Source organism: Lampris incognitus, chromosome 18 (assembly GCF_029633865.1).
Source record: "Lampris incognitus isolate fLamInc1 chromosome 18, fLamInc1.hap2, whole genome shotgun sequence".
NCBI classification, from domain to species: Eukaryota; Metazoa; Chordata; class Actinopteri; order Lampriformes; family Lampridae; genus Lampris; species Lampris incognitus.
In genome coordinates, this window is record NC_079228.1 from 37,882,071 (window position 1) to 37,898,946 (window position 16,876).

Genomic DNA, 16,876 nt, shown 5'->3' on the forward strand with positions numbered 1-16,876 from the left:
AGCTTTACCAACAGCCAGAACAACATGGATGAGGAGGACTCAGGCTCAGCCAGGTGTTCTGCTGGGTTTCTGCTGACTCTTGTTCATTTTGAATGGAGCTCTGACATGTGGTGTGGTCACATACCACCACGCTTCTTACTCACTCAGATAAAAACAGCATCAGCATCGTAACTCAGACTGACACGTGGACATATTTCCTGTCTTAATTGTGGTTCTGTCTTTTTGCAGGTCTGTCCACACTTTGGGGAATCAAGCAGACTTCAGTGCATAACTCGGGAACGTGTCAGTTAAAAATCATTCATTAATCATAACGGGTTTAAGTGGTGTGGGGAGTTACACATGACATGTTGAAGGACAAAAGTCAACAATCTCTGCAGAAAGTTTTATTTTAATTTAAAGATCTGTATTTTTAAAAATTTTCATGATTTAAAAAATATATATATATTTTTAGATTTATAATTTTTTCCAATTATTTATGTATTATTTATTTTATGATTGTTTACAGCTCTACAGAATGGAGACTTCTCCCTGGTGGTAAAATCTGTCTTTGGAAAATGAACGCTGAGTTAAAAGGGAGGGAATTTCATTTATTTGGCCTTGTTTAAAGAGAGGGATCTGAAAATCACACACACACACACACACACACACACACACACACACACACACACACACACACACACACACACACACACACTCTGTGAAACAAGTTGTGTGGTTGAAGGTTCCAGATTGTTTTAGGTCGTACTAGTTCTTCTGACCCACTCATAGTGTGCAGCATGTGTGTTCAGGGGCTGCTGCTGAATTGGTGTAGAATCAGGTTTAATGTGCTGAATAGTTTTCATGCCCTGTAAGACGTCATCTTGATTTGTCATAACGTGGTTGAAGGCTTCTGTTCTTTTTCTCTCTATGTGACCATATTTACACAAGTTATGCTCAAGAAATGTTGACATGATTTGCTGGGAAATGGTTTTAATCTGTGGCAGATTCCCCCAGCCCTAGTGGTGGTGGGGGGAGTTGCAGCCCTGACAATGCTTGGCTAGTCAGCTACGTTACATCAATATATTAAACATATTTATCAAAACAACTACTTGTCCTGTCTCAATATATTAATGTAGTCCTGTCACCACCACAGATATACTGAAAACATACATTTATTATTTTCATAGGCGTGATAATGTAGACCAGACTAGTGCTGGTTAGCAAGATGCTGCATCAGCTTCAGTAGCGTTATGAGTTCTGGAGGGAGGGAGCGGAAGTAGCAGCATGTTGAGGATCTGACCCTTAAGGGGGTTCAACCTACAATAATTGTGAAATATGTGTAACACAAACATTATAATACGTTCCCTTACAAAAAGTGCCTTCTGGCAAACACTTGTGGCAGACCTCTAGCAAAGCTGCTGCAAGTTTATAAGAAATAAATATACCAACACATAATTTAAGTAATTAATATTTATTTAATCAGGGGGAACCTGTATGTGTGTGTGTGTGTGTGTTATTTTTGCTGTTTTAATGGCAATATTTACATTAACTGTCAATTCAAGTTTTCAGAACTGGTATATAAAGTAAAAAAAAAGTATAATCTGTGATTTGTTTGTGGTTTAAATCAGAATACTTAGGCCTACATAGACATGCTGTTGTGTTTTTAATACAATACAGTTTATTTGCTGCTATGTTTGCCACCCAGAGACACACTATGGGTCACACACTGAGAAAGTGAGTGTGGTGCCGACCTTTTGGGCAGTGCACTGCTCCCCTCTTTAACTCTGCCATAGTTATGATCTCTCCGGGCTCTTTTAGGAGGTCGTCCAGTGATCGATGCCCGTCTGCCTCCAAGTGGTACCTTCCGTCGAGCCACAGCTGTAGGTTGCACACCAGTTGCTGTGCTCATTTGCAGGCATTTCCTTGCTCACATTTCTAGTAGTTTGGCTGCACTACTTGGTTTTCCAAACGTAGTAGCTGTTCAAGTAAGCTAACAGAGCTTTGTCTTGGTCCCATTTCAGTTTGGTGATGACAGCCTGTGGTGTCAGAGCGACCCATGACTCTGTCTTCAGGTCCAGTATGATGAAGTCTTCTCCATCATAACCAAACTGTAGATATCCATGAATGTCTCCAGTCTCATCGTCCCACTCACAGCCACTCATCCTCTGAACAATGTGGACGCCTCAGAGAGAAGAGAGACAGAGAGTGTATTAAAGCAGAGAGACATCCTGACACAGTCAACCTTGACAGTTGGACCGAAGCACCTATGAGAGTACAGAAGGCTTTCTAAAAACGAGAGGTGAATTGAGGTCCCCTGTCAGAGACCACAGAGGTAGGCAGGCCATGTATCCTAAAAACATGTTGCACAAGGAGTTGAGCAGTTTCTTTAGCCGTGGGTATTTTAGGCAGTGGAATGTAATGCACAGACTTTGAAAAAGGATCAAGCACAGTAAGGACCACTGTGTTACCTTCAGAGTCCAGGACACCAGTGATGAAGTCCAGGACTGTGTGTGACCAGGGTCGCTCACGGAATGGGCAGCGGGTTTAGGCTAAGAAGGAGACCCGGGAATGTAATAACGCAGTAAGCTCGACCACAGAGACCGCATCACTGCAGCGTCCACGCAGCCCTCCTTATTATAGACCATGTGAGTAACTCAGCTTTATTACGCCGCTGCTGGAGCTTATGGACTCGGCCACTGTACGTTGTGCAGGTCCTTTGGAGGTTTACCGGGCACGGCCCAACCGGGAGGAGACCCCGGGGTAGACCCAGAACCTGCTGGAGGGACCACATGTCCAGTCTGGCCTGGGAACGCCTTGGGATCCCCCAGGAGGAGCTGGAGGGCGTTGCTGGGGAGAGGGACGTCTGGAGTGCCCTACTCAGCTGGCTGCCACCGCGACCCGATCCCGGAGAAGCGGCTGAAGACGAGATGAGATGTTGCGGAACACGAAGGACACCTTGCGGTCATATGCTGGTACTGCGCGTTGTGGTTGCGCTGTGTACGTGCTCTGCTTATGGCGCAGTTTTCTCTGAATGTACGGACTGTTTTTATTGTCTGTTTGTGTCGTAAATGTTAATAAAAAATGAAAAATAATAATAATTGCATTCTTCGTTTGTTGTTAATAAAACAAACAAACAAATAAATAGTTGTATTCTTCGTTTGTGACCGCCCTGTCCGTCCGTCCGTCCGTCAACGAATCTCACGCATAAGAATTCGGCAAACTTGAGAGCTTTGCTCCAACCACATAAAAATGAAACGTCACAGCAACACACACACGCACACACACACACGCACACACACGCGCGCGCGCGCACACACACACACACACACACTGTGGTAGCAGACACACGTGTGCTTGGCTGGGCTGAAAAGTGGGTGCGTTGTGGGCCGTTTTGTGTTCCACACCTTTTCTACCATTTCGTGTTCATTGCTGAACGATGTGTGAATGTGGAGGAAAGGTCGGTGGGGTTGTTTTGTCAGAAATGACCCAAAGATTCTCTGTCCGTCTGTTCAGCGTTGCAAGTCAGTTTCACTTTCAATTCGTAACCTGGTGAACTCAACTCTGCCTAGCAACGGAAGTCTCTCAGCCTTTCCTGAATTTCTATTGGTTAAAAGGTGGTTCGTGACGCCCTCCCGCTGAAAAGGTCCGTAGTCTTGTTGGGCCGCTTGGAGGATCAACGTCGAGGAGAGAAGTGTCCGTCGTCGCTGCTTTTATTTGGTTTTAACAAATCCACTTGGTACAAGAAACAAGATGAAATTGGTTATTTTGCTGTTCATCTTTTGTCCTTTAGCATCTTCAGGTGTGTATATTCTTAAATTCTGACCGTTAAACGAGTTTTCGTGTGGAGACGGAGTTAGTCACTGCGCATGCTCGGCTGCTATCACAGGCTTAAGTTGTAATATTCGCCTCGATCCTCGGAGAAGATAAATGCTGAGTCCTCCTCTAGTTTATTATGGTTTATGGTCTATTCCTTAATTTCCGATATTCACATTTGCCTTTCTTGAAGACTTCTTGAACGAATGCTCCTTTAGTCGGAGGTTGTTGATGAAGATGCTTTAGTAACGGTGTCTTTGTGATTCATGTACTGATCATACCAGTGTGGAGTAACACCAGCCACTGTTTTAACATTATGTTGGTAAATAAGGGTGTACCGCTTTAAGAGCACGGTCTGGGGTCGGACTCTGATTGGTTGGTAGGGAGGGGGGAATGAGGAAGTTGTTGTTGTGTGGCGCGAACGGTATTGGGAGCTCCGCGCAAGTGACAGGAAATATTATCACTAAGAACTGTGATATATTGGACCTATGTCAACGTTTTGTGCAGCTGTGAAGAAGGATTAAATGTGTTTCCAAAGAGAGAAGACGGTGTCCTCGCCATTTTCAGACGAAGTGAACTATTGAACTGTGTTGGGTTGTCCTCCGGAGTTTAGCTAGCTAGCTAGCACCAGGCAGTGACGGACAGCGCCAGCGAACTTCGGCTCTGGATCCGAAACAAATTCGGTTCCCCTGTAACTTCCGGCGAAGGTAGTCAGAAGACGGAGACAGGACAAGTAACAATTATCCCACCCCGTTGTGTTTCTGCCAGTTCATGACTTTCCTTTTTACCTTACCTATACCAGCCGTATGGGGGCGCTGTAGGCACGTTGTTGGCAGCTGAACCCAAACGCCCGTCTTCTCTACAGATGACATTATATTGGCTTTTCATGAGAATGACCTTATAGGCGATAGGCTGTGAAATAAAAGGGGATTATTATAATCACAAGAAGTCGGTGATATAGTTTAACTACTACTGCTACTCTGGGCTGCACCGTTAGGGGGTGCCACAGCGGATCGTCCAGTTTCCATGTCTTCCTGTCCTCTGCATCTTCCTCTGTCACACCCGCCACCTGCATGTCCTCCCTCGCCACACCCATAAGCCTCCTCTTTGGTATTCCTCTTGTCCTCCTCCCTGGCAGCTCCATATTCAGGTGATATGGTTTAACTGTCGTCTCAAATTCTCCAACTCCAAACTGTTCCGATGGCGACCATCGAAACACAAACAGTGACACAACACAACATGTTTAAAAAGTGTCACAACCCACAATCTGCAGGCCACACACCTTCCTCTGAATACCTTCCTCTGTGTTCAGTAAAGCCTGGAGTTTACTTCATGGGAGGGTTTTCTTTCTTTCTTTCTTTCTTTCTTTCTTTCTTCTTGGCCTCTAGTTGAATATTTAGGGACAGGGACGCACCCATAACACTTCTTCAGACCAAGTACAAGTACTTACATTGGGGTAGCGAGTACTGATATGAGTACTTAATGATGCCCTTACACTTCTACCATGTTTTGTTTTCATCAGATGTGCGTCACTGTCTGACTGTAACACACTAAATACACAACATGGGGCTGTTGCTGACATTGTCACACTCAACCTTGTGTTTCCCTGAACCAACAACAACAACAACAACTTAGTTTTGTGTAACGCCTTTCAAGGAACCCAAGGACGCTTTCCACCAGATGAGGAACACAACCCAGCTGACTGCGTCTGTGTGGCGTGCCAGCCGTGTGTTCTGACATGTTTTGTGCGTGCATGTTGAGTTTCACCAGGTGATGGCGCTGTGCAGGGTTTGGAAGCGTAGGCTATATTAACTGCTGCTGAATTAATTAACTACATGGTTTTTACTACAGGGTCATGGGTACACACTGATTTGATGATTTATTTTGAACTGCAGTGAAAAACCCTACAAGGTTGTGTTGTTGTGTGGCGTTGCCTCTGGTACAAACGGGTATTTATTGTGATCCTTTTTAAACAGGTTGTGCTCGTCTCGTTACACAGTTGTGTGTCGCTTTTAGCTGCTGAAGCAGAAGTGCAGCAGAAAACACGGCTGGCACGCAGGACTTGTCTAGTCGGCTGTCGGTGTGCTTGTATCACAGCAGATTTACAAGTAGGATGATGAGGACATGAGGACAGTACCGGGCCCTATTTAGGGATGTTTGTTTTCTAAATATAAGCTCTCAAAAGAGAAGAAGGGCAGAGTCCTCGATAAAACACAACAACATTGATTATATGAATTACACTGATAAATATTTCCTTCTGACTTTGACCTTAAAGTACAGACAGACACACAAACGACTAAAACCCATCACAAAAATTGGTGATGATGACAGAAAAGATGTGATTCCAACAGCTGAAATCCTCACATGATGTGTTTTCCTGACAGTGATCCACTCCCTGAAGTACTTCGACACTGGATCCTCCCACGTGCCAAACTTCCCAGAGTTTGTGGTTGTTGGGATGGTTGATGGTCTTCAGATGGTTCATTATGACAGCAACACTCAGAGAGCAGTACCCAAACAAGACTGGATGGACCAGGTCACAACAGGTGACCCACAGTACTGGGAGACGGAGACTGGAAATATGATGAGTCGCCAGCAGTGGTACAAAACCAACATTGAGACTGCGAAGCAGCGCTTCAACCAAACTGGAGGTACGTTTATGTTTCACTTCTCACCAATCAAATGTTTTTATTCAGAGAGACAAAGCTTCCATCTTCCTCCCCAACACCCACACACACACACACACACCCACACACACATTAAGGGTGTAGTGTTTTGGGTAGTGTTCCGGTTTCTTCCTGGGTCCAGTAACAAAAGACTTTATTTCAATATGGTTTTATCAAAGTCTTTCCTGAGGAATATTCAGCTGTCATCAGAAATGAACAGCAAAGACATGAGTGAAGACTCGGGACTTCCCTCCATAGTCTTCATCTCAAGTCTTCATTTAAAACACTGGCATGTTGTCAGGTTGTCTGTGTCTGTCCTGTGACCATGGGCTGTGTCAGTACTGCTTATTGGCAGAATACAGGGGTTCAATGTGGCGATGCTTCAAGAGACTATTGACGTGTTGTGTTCAGTGCAGCTCCGTCAGTAAGAAAGGACACAGATAAAGCTGTGAGAACAGCGTCTTCAAAGTCTGTTGTCAACATTTACAGTCAAACCCGGACAGACGTTCAGCCCTTCACATCCACACCCAGTTCCTAGCAACCACCCTTCTTAAGGTCCCCGCGGGCCCCGTGGACTTGGCGGCCAACGGGGTTTTGTTTTGAAATGAGAAAACCAGAATCCCCGTTTCCCCACTACCATTTAGAAAGAGAGAAACCAAAAACCTTTTCCCTCGGATGATAGAAAACGACCCGTTATCTGTCCAAAGGAGTTGAATCAAGTGCAACTGGACTTGTTATACATCCGTGAAGACGTTTCGCCTCTCATCCAAGAGGCTTCCTCAGTTCATGCCTTTCTGACTAGACCAAGCTAGTCTGACTGGCTGGTGATGAGACTCAGTATTTATTCTCTAGGAGTCGTTGTCAGAGCTATTGATATGCGTGGTTCTTTGTGATACGATGTTTACCAAGCCACGCAGAGAGAGAGATAGAGGGTGTTAAAGATGGACAGATGACTGTCCCCCCTGTCTTGACCAGCTGTAACATTAAAGTGTGTGCTGGTCGACCTGTTCCTGCTGTTATATTTGTCCAGATGAAAACCTTCCTTCAGACGAGGCGTATAGAGCGGCCCAGTGGTGAACCGTGGCCCTGCACCCTGGGCCTTCAGTAGGACCACATGTGGTGCTGAAACAATCCAGCATAGCAATGAAACCAACGTCCAGAGCCCTGTCACATGGAAGTTCAGCATATTAAAGGTTTCTTTGCCCTAACCGGCTTCACCATACACAAAGGGGATTCTGGAAAACCTTATAATCCAGCTTCTAGTCTACCCCTCTGGTCAGTGGTTTACAAACACACTAAAACTAATGTCCACATGCCTCATTAGAACAGCAGACGTCAGCAAAAGCTGCATAATTTGGAGGTAGAATAAAAGCAGAGGAAACCAGCCCATCATTGAAAAAAGCTGCGTACTCACCCAATGAAGGTCCCCCGAACACAAAGTCCGTCCTGCCATCCTTTGTAACAAAGTGTGCAGGTGTTGGCTCACACACTTTGTCCTTTGACTTCAAGTCATAAGAAGTTCTTTCTCAACTGAGGTTAAAGCCCAGGCTGACGGACGAGCCGGTCCACAGCTGCTTCTTGTGTGCCTTTTGTCCTTTTCAGTGCTGAGAATGTCTGTCCACGCAAGCTGTGGACACAGGGATGGTTAAGACCAGGCAAGTGAGGAGGGGGAGTTGGGACATACTTTGGGTCAGTCCCTTTTGCTGCAGAAGGTGGAGGAGATCAGAAGGGCTCCGTCCTTCGAAGTCACACGTGGACAGGGTGTCTCCTCACCTGCCGCGCAATGACTGCTGGGAATGACTCCAGCATTCCCGCCACCCTGAGAGCAGGATAAGCAGTTTGGATAATGGATGGATGGTGTGTGTGTATGTGTATATATGTGTGTGTGTGTGTGAGTGTGCATATGTGTGTGAGTGTTTGTGTGTCTGTGTGAGTGTGTGTGTGTGAGTGAGTGAGTGCGTATGTGTGCGTGTATGTGTGTGTGTGTGTGTAAACCTTTCCTTCCTCTTTGCTGAGATGAGACTAGTGTGAGGTGGTGTAACAGTGGACAGGTGGAGAGACTGTGTTCTGGTCCCTCTGGGTCTCTGTGGTGAACAGGGTTTGGACCTTAAAGGTTGACTGTGTCAGGATGTGTCTCTGCTTTAACACTCTCTCTGTCTCTATGTCTCTCTGTCTCTATGTCTCTCTGTCTCTATATCTCTCTGTCTCTCTGTCTCTATGTCTCTATGTCTCTCTCTCTCTCTGTCTCTCTGTCTCTATGTCTCTCTGTCTCTATATCTCTATGTCTCTCTGTCTCTCTGTCTGTCTTCTCTCAGGCGTCCACATTGTTCAGTTCATGAGTGGCTGTGAGTGGGACGATGAGACTGGAGACATTAATGGATATGAACAGCATGGTTATGATGGAGAAGACTTCATCGCTCTGGACCTGAAGACAGAGACATGGGTCGCTCCGACACCACAGGCTGTCATCACCAAACTGAGATGGGATCAAGACAAAGCTCTGTTGGCTTACAAGAAGAACTACTACACCCATGTGTGTGTTGACTGGCTGAAGAAGTATCTGCAGTATGCGAGCAACAGTCTCCAGAGGACAGGTAGAGTCACATGACCTGATGTGTTGTCATGGACACAGCCGTGTTCATATGTCTCTACTGTTTCTAATGTGCAGCAACATTACAGTGGTCATGGACTCGTGTGTCCACACCCGCTGCACACACAACAGCATGGCTGTGTGACTCTGTTTACAATGAGCAGGTTTTATTTTTACTTCATTCCAGCTTTCTTTTTACCTGCGTGTTGGTTCTTTATTCTTTATCGCTCTCTGACTTAGTGCACCTCTCTACCCCCCTTTCTTTTACCCCCCATTCCTGGATCTCTCTCTCTCTCTCCCTCTCTCTCTCTCTCTACACCTCGGTCTGTCTTCTCCCTCCTTTTTCTCTCTTTCTGCTACTGTCTCTCTTCTGTCTTGCTATTTTTTCTCTCCCTTTCTCTTTTTTCCAGCACCCACTCTCCTGTCTTTATCTTTCTCCAACTCTGTCTCCCTCTCTTTTGTCTCATTTTCTTCAACTCATCTCTCTCTCTCTCTCTCTCTCTCTCTCTCTCTCTCTCTCTCTCTCTCTCTCTCTCTCTCTCTCTCTCTCTCTCTCTCTCTCTCTCTCTCTCTGAGTGCATGCTGGGAGTTTGGGGAGTTTGGCTGAGAGTCTTGTGACGGTTTCTCGATTTGTCTTCTTTGTGGTTGCTGCTGTGTTTGTTGTGTGTTTGTTGTGTGATTGTTTTGTGGTTGTGGTTCTTATTGTGGTTTGGTGTGTGTTCGGTGGTTGTGTGTTTGGTGGACGGTGAGCCGTGCTTCTTGGCGGGCACGGCGTCCTTTGAGACTCCGTCCCTGTCTGGGAGGCAGGGAGTGGGGGTCGTGCCGTGGCCCAGTACCAGGGTGGAGCAGGTGGTGTTGGTGGGAGGAGAACAGGTGGGGCATGAAACATCTCATTTGCCTCACACATGAATGAAGCGCTGGTTGTGTTTATGAATGAACAGGTTTTCCCAACTAGCAGACAGAAAACGGCGTGTTTGTAGGTGATGAATTTACACTAGTTTCCCTGCTGGCGGTGCCTTCCACCCGGGTCACCGTGTCCAGAGGCCCTCCTTTTATTCCCAGCGAGGTGCTGGCACAAGAACTGAAGCGCTTCAGGAGGTCTGTGAGGGGGTTCTGGACGGTGAGTCTGGGCTGTAAGGACGCCAAACTGAACCAGGTTCAGTCTCTGTGGAGACACGTGTTCATGGATTTGGACTCCCACTCAAACACTGGATGTCTCCTTCTGTGTTTAGCATGAGGAGGGGGTTTATATGGTGTATGCTAGCTCCGGGGGGATGAAGTGTTGTGAGTGTGGAGATGTGGGTCAGGAGGGGATTGCTTGTCCCCATAGCCAGCACACAACGGGGTGTGCTGCAGCTGATGTGTGGGACAGCGGGGAGGGGAGCAGCGGGCTGATGTGGCTGAGGATGGGGAGGGGGGCGGCGGACGCTGACCGAGGCTGCTCCTCCTGTACGGAGTGAGGCTGGTGGCTCTGTGGTCGGAGCCGCCGGGGCGTGTGGCTCTGTGTCTTCATATAGTTTAGCAGGGGAGGTGGAGGCTGAAGCTGTGGTCAGCACGGTACAGAGGGAGGACAACATGGGGATGCTGGAGAAAGATGTAGAGCGTTGTTCAGTGTAGGAGGCTGAGAGGCTGCAGGTCATACTGGACAATGAGGCAGAGGAACAGGTGATGAAGCCTGCTGGTTGCGATGGTAATGTGACTGACATGGAGTGTGAATCTGAAGATGAATCTGATACCAGTGGTGATTAGGGAAAACAACTCCATTATTTTCTGAGGAGGCTAAGGAGAGCCAGCCTCCCGCAAAAACTGCTGGTCAACTTTTACAGATGCTCAGTCGAGAGCATCCTACCAAGCTGCATGACAGCCTGGTGCAGCAGCCGCAGCAAAGCTGATGAAACAGCCCTCCAGCGTGTGGTGGAAACAGCACAGGACATTGTTGGCACTGAGCTGCCTTCACTAGAACATCTTCACAGCACTCGCTGTTTGAGGAGGGTGAAGAAAGTCACAAAAGACATTACACACCCTGGACACCATCTGTCTCAGCTCCTGCCATCAGACGGCTGCTTCAGACCAATCCACACTTGCACAAAGAGACTGAAAAACAGCTTCTTTCCAAAAGCTGCGGCACTAATGAACTCAGACCTCTCGTCAGTCCCATGAGACTGATATGCTGCCCCCATTGGGCACGTGCAGTATTTGCATATATTGACTCACGTCACTTTAAGCCACTTCATATCTGTCCACCCCACCTTTACTGCATTTTTGCTGATGGATGGATGGATGATTTTGCACATGATAACTTTGTTTTATCGTTAACTGTATTATATTTTATACCTTGTACTGCTTATATTTTGCACTTATATTGTGTAGACACTGTACTTTTTATTGCTGATATTTTATATTTATCTCTTTTATGTATGCACCATTTTGAGGTTGACACACCTGCAGTTTCATTGTGCTTGGCACAATGACGATAAAGAGTTCTTCTTAATTCTTATAAACTTCATATTAGCTGCCGCCAATTTAGCCATCTGGCTGAGCCATAAGAAGCGGGCCCGGGCGGTGGACTGTGTGGACCCTGTGCAGGTTCTTACAGGACTGCTGAAGGCTCCCTACTACATCCCTACCACAAAATGGTAGACAATCTGGTGGCTTTCAGCTTTAAATTGGCAGGCAGGAAGTATTGTGCTCAGTGGGAGATGATGAAGACCTGCTCTTCTCTTTCTAACTGGTGTAAAAGGGAAAGTCATAGCTGTATTGTTGGCTTGTGTTTTCACTTTCACTTATGTAGTTGATGTCCTTTTGTCTGCATACCTATTGTAGTGCTTAGTAAAGGGTTTTGTCAATCTCTCTCTCTCTCTCTCTCTCTCTCTCTCTCTCTGTCTCTCTCTCTCTCTCTCTGTCTTTGTGTCTCTCTGTCTCCGTCTCTGTGTCTCTATGTGTCTCTCTCTCCAGCCCCTCCCTCAGTGTCTCTGCTCCAGAGGTCTCCCTCCTCTCCAGTCACCTGCCATGCTACAGGTTTCTACCCTGACAGAATCGTGATGTTATGGAGGAGAGAGGAAGAGGAGGTCCATGAGGAGGTGGTCCATGGTGAGCTCCTCCCCAACCACGATGGAACCTTCCAGAGGAGCATTCAACTCCTCGTTGACCCTTCATCAATGAAGTCTGAGGAGTGGCAGAAGTACCACTGTGTGGTTCAGCTTTCTGGAATGAAGGAGGACATCATCATCAAACTGGACCCATCACAGATCAAGACCAACTGGAAAGATCCTGGTTAGTTCGTTTGTTTCTGTTGGAGCCACTGAACAGAGCCACAACGGCCTAAGTAGGTACTAGCCAAAGACTGACTTCTGTGACTGTCACTCATCAGCCAGTCTGGACCTCTTGATGTTCTTGCTAAGGTTGGATGTGTTTGACAGGTGTGAGCCCTCCATATAGACTCTGGTTTGCACCAAATTAATAGAAAAAAAAGATCACTAAAATTCAGGCCTCTTACAATCAAACTGTGGTATGGACTATTACTGGTGTAAGAGCAAATTCACCTTTGTCTTAATGAAGGAAATGATGAATGGCTGCATTGCTCATAGGGGGGGGAAAGCTGGAATTGTTTTATTGCTTTAAGTGATTCAAAATCTCCAGCAACAAAACGATAAAGAAAAATGGAGCATGACTAACAATTTACAGCCACTTCATCCATTTGAGCCTTAGACTGCGGTCACACCAGAACTTGGCAGAGGGAAATTCCTTCGAATTGCCTTGTGGAATAGACACAAAAACTCAAATAAATTAATGAACCCTAGTTTACACTGTCTGCTGCTGCTCCATGACTGACTGGAAACCACGATATCTGTTTTGTCACAGAGCAGTTTATTTTTTAGCAGAGCACAGTAGTGTGAAGTTAGATGGTTATACGCTGCTAAATGAGAGCTTCCTCTTTTTACTGCCTCTAGTGGCTGCTCCGTCAGAGGTCACAACAGTCAGAGCAGCTCTGTTATTGCTCGATGGAGCAAACTCACGTGTCAAAGTTCACCAAATTTGAACTCGACGTGAAGTCATCGAGGCGAACTCACCTTGCACCCAGATCCAAGTTCACTTATTGTGATGAATTCATTGATAAGAATCAAATTCACCATGAAATATCACATGCACCAATGCTGCTGTGACTGCAGCCGAAGACTCGCAAGGATATTTATTTCTGTATACACAAACACACACATATGTATTTTTTCTATTTTTTTAATCAACAGCCACCATCATGCCCATCATCATTCGAGTGTTTGTTGCTGTCATCGTCATCGCAGCCATTGGCGTGGCTTGGTACATGAAGAAGAGAGGCGGTGGAATCATATGAAATGGTTCAAATGTTTGATTTGTTTTTCATCAAGCTGATATTCTAGAAGTTTAGATGGCTCTCATATCCAGCCTCTCACTGAGTCTTACATGTAGCCTCACACTGAGAGATCTAGAGAGAGAGAGAGAGAGAGAGAGAGAGAGAGAGATTGTTCTGAAGGTATTGTCTGATTTACTCCAGTCAAGATCATAGTAACTTAAAATAAATCAACATTATAACCAACCTAACACTTGGGTCAAGGGTCATCTGGAGATGTGGTTCAGTGGGGGGAGGGAGAACAGGGATAATGTATAATATATGGTGTCTTCCTCTGTGACGCCCTTAATCATTTGTTTTATGTCTTCATTTCAGCCAAGCGCCCTCCACCTTGTAATTAGATGTTGTTTTGGTAACACTTTAGTAGTAATGATCAAGATGTCACTTTAGTATGGGGAACATATTCTAAGTAACAAAAACTTAATTTTGAGTAATTTAACACTATTAACACTTGTAGTTTTGTGTGTTGTTATGTAAGAACAGACCATATTCATTAAGTGTTAGTAAGGGAGAATAACTCTTCTTGTGGTACTACCACCTTATAAAGGCCATACTAAGCAAAGCATATTGAGATGGTGCTACTAATAAGCAATACTTCTGAGGTTATAGAGGGAAAACTCATAGTTAATGGCTTACTGGTTGTATAATAAGGCCATGCAGAATAAGGCATTAATGAGTACGTAATGATGACCAATTAAGAGCCAATATGTTGCTAATTTGCATGCTAATAAGCGCCTAATTAATGGTGACTATGTTCCCCATACTAAAGTGTTACCGTTGTTTTTTACTTCATGACCAGGTCGTGAAACTTTCACACCACCTTACTGAAGCAGAAATGTCATTATTACGCTTTCAGCTTTTTACAGCTGAGGAGAAAATAGGCAATCCAAAAACTAGGGTAAATTCTGCAGTTGTTGTCAAATCGTGGCTTTTCCTCACATGTTGTGGTCCAGTAGCTCGCTTCAGGAGAAGTTTGTTAACGGACTGTTTCTGACCTCACAGCTCCTGACAGCGGCTCTGATCTCTCTCAGCAGCTGAACCCCGATGCTTCACACTGAACTAAGTAAGTCTGGTGTACATGGATCTACCACATGTGACCTGCTGCGCTGTGTTGTGTTATAGCGCCATCACCTGGCTGTGTGTAAAATGGTTGGTTGGTAAGGGCGGTCCTTAAAGTTAACAGTTTGTTGACCACCACGTCCTCAACTGACTTTGAACGTCCTGAATCTTTTCGGAGCTGCAGAGCTGACCTTTGACCCAAGCTGGTTTTCCCAGAACATGGAAGGCTTTAAAGTGTGTCTGTCCAGGAAATATGAACATTTGTATTATAAACTGACACCTGCCCTCATCTAGTGAATGAAGACACAATTAAAACAGATGATGGTATTTTATCAATAATAATGTCCTTGTTGGACAAAATTATCCTGTGTTTACTGGAAAAGTCATCGATATGTTTGAATATTTAAATGATGACTTTATAATAATGAGTTTCTACATTTTGTTTGTTGGTCTTCAAAGAATGAACATGTAGTGTTTTGGGACTGAGCCCCTTAAAGTTACAGTCCTGAAGTGTTAAATCTAAATGGTCTTTTTTGATATTTTCTGTGGCTGGTGTATTGAAGACAACAGCTAATTCACAAAGATCTGGCATCCGGGTAGCGTAGCGGTCTATTCCACTGCCTACCAACACAGGGATCGCCGGTTCAAATCCCCGTGTTACCTCTGCTTGGTTGGGCATCCCTACAGACACAATCGTCCGTGTCTGCGGGTGGGGAGCCGGATGTGGGTATGTGTCCTGGTCGCTGCACTAGCGCCTCCTCTTGTCGGTCGGGGTGCCTGTTCGGGGAGGAGGGGTAACTGGGGGGTAATAGTGTGATCCTCCCACGTGCTACGTCCCCCTGGTGAAACTCCTCACTGTCAGGTGAAAAGAAGCGGCTGGCGACTCCACATGTATGGGAGGAGGCATGTGGTAGTCTGCAGCCCTCCTCGGATCAGCGGAGGGGGTGGAGCAGAGACCAGGACAGCTCAGAAGAGTGGGGTAATTGGCCGGATACAGTTGTGGAGAAAAGGGGGGGGTAGGAATTTCTTTGGGTGCATGGTGTTTTCCATCTTCATCATAGCAGCCAAATGAGGAAGAAGAGGGCAGGTGGTGTTGAGTGTGAAGAGGAGGTGAAGTGGTTGTGTGTAACCAGCAGATGTGACAGAACAAGCTGGTAGAGGAGCTTTACCAACAGCCAGAACAACATGGATGAGGAGGACTCAGGCTCAGCCAGGTGTTCTGCTGGGTTTCTGCTGACTCTTGTTCATTTTGAATGGAGCTCTGACATGTGGTGTGGTCACATACCACCACGCTTCTTACTCACTCAGATAAAAACAGCATCAGCACCGTAACTCAGACTGACACGTGGACATATTTCCTGTCTTAATTGTGGTTCTGTCTTTTTGCAGGTCTGTGGACACGTTGGGGAATCAAGCAGACTTCAGTGCATAACTCCAGGTGGTGATCCTTCTCCAGGTGGTGAGCCTTCTCCAGGTGGTGATCCTTCTCCAGGTGGTGAGCCTTCTCCAGGTGGTGAGCCTTCTCCAGGTGGTGATCCTTCTCCAGGTGGTGATCCTTCTCCAGGTGGTGAGTCTTCTCCAGGTGGTGATCCTTCTCCAGGTGGTGATCCTTCTCCAGGTGGTGAGCCTTCTCCAGGTGGTGAGCGACTTTGTTCCTGGGTGCCTATTTGGCAAGGGCACAGAGTCTTAATCTCAGATGGTATTTGTGTGTGTTACACACTGCATATTACTCATAAACACTGCACAGGTCTTGACATTAAAGCAAATTTGTCTCTGGCAATGTGTGTCTTTTACTGGTTTGGATTGGTGTATTCCTTGCCTGCCTACTGGCCCCGCGGGCCACTGAACAGTTTAATTAGCTGGCCCGAGGTGGCCCAGAATGTTGAAAATGGTAATGTCAAGCCCTGCTGCACAATACTCACTTGCAATGGATGGAGTTTCCTCAAAGATTTCCTCCCTCTCAAACCCATAAACCAGTTGTCTGGTATGCTGAGCTTTCCTTTTTGGACAGACAAGGTGAGAGCAGAGGGGGAAAACCCGGCTTCAGAAAGTAGAAGCACTAACCATGTATTTGCTCCACCCACGGACTAAACCAGCTGATTTCACTAATTAGTTCTCCTATTTTTTCAAAGGAACACTGTTGTGTCCATGACAGCACATCAAGTCATGTGACTCTACCTGTTCTCTGGAGACTGTTGCTCCCATACTGCACATACTTCTTCAGCCAAACACACTCATGGGTGTAGTAGCTGTTCAAGTAAGCTAACAGAGCTTTGTCTTGGTCCCATTTCAGTTTGGTGATGACAGCCTGTGGTGTCAGAGCGACCCATGACTCTGTCTTCAGGTCCAGTATGATGAAGTCTTCTCCATCATAACCAAACT

The 16,876-nt window shown here is 46.0% G+C and overlaps 1 protein-coding gene across 1 annotated transcript; it reads left to right on the forward strand.

Annotated features, from left to right (window-relative positions):
- Positions 1 to 3,692: 3,692 nt before the first annotated feature.
- Positions 3,693 to 15,912, forward strand: LOC130128575 (class I histocompatibility antigen, F10 alpha chain-like). Its single transcript, XM_056298214.1, has 8 exons — positions 3,693 to 3,778; positions 6,177 to 6,443; positions 8,774 to 9,052; positions 12,004 to 12,321; positions 13,296 to 13,365; positions 13,751 to 13,768; positions 14,438 to 14,498; positions 15,884 to 15,912. Exons 1-7 carry the CDS (start codon positions 3,730 to 3,732, stop codon positions 14,442 to 14,444), a joined length of 1,008 nt encoding a protein of 335 aa, XP_056154189.1. The 5' UTR covers positions 3,693 to 3,729; the 3' UTR covers positions 14,445 to 14,498; positions 15,884 to 15,912.
- Positions 15,913 to 16,876: the final 964 nt, after the last annotated feature.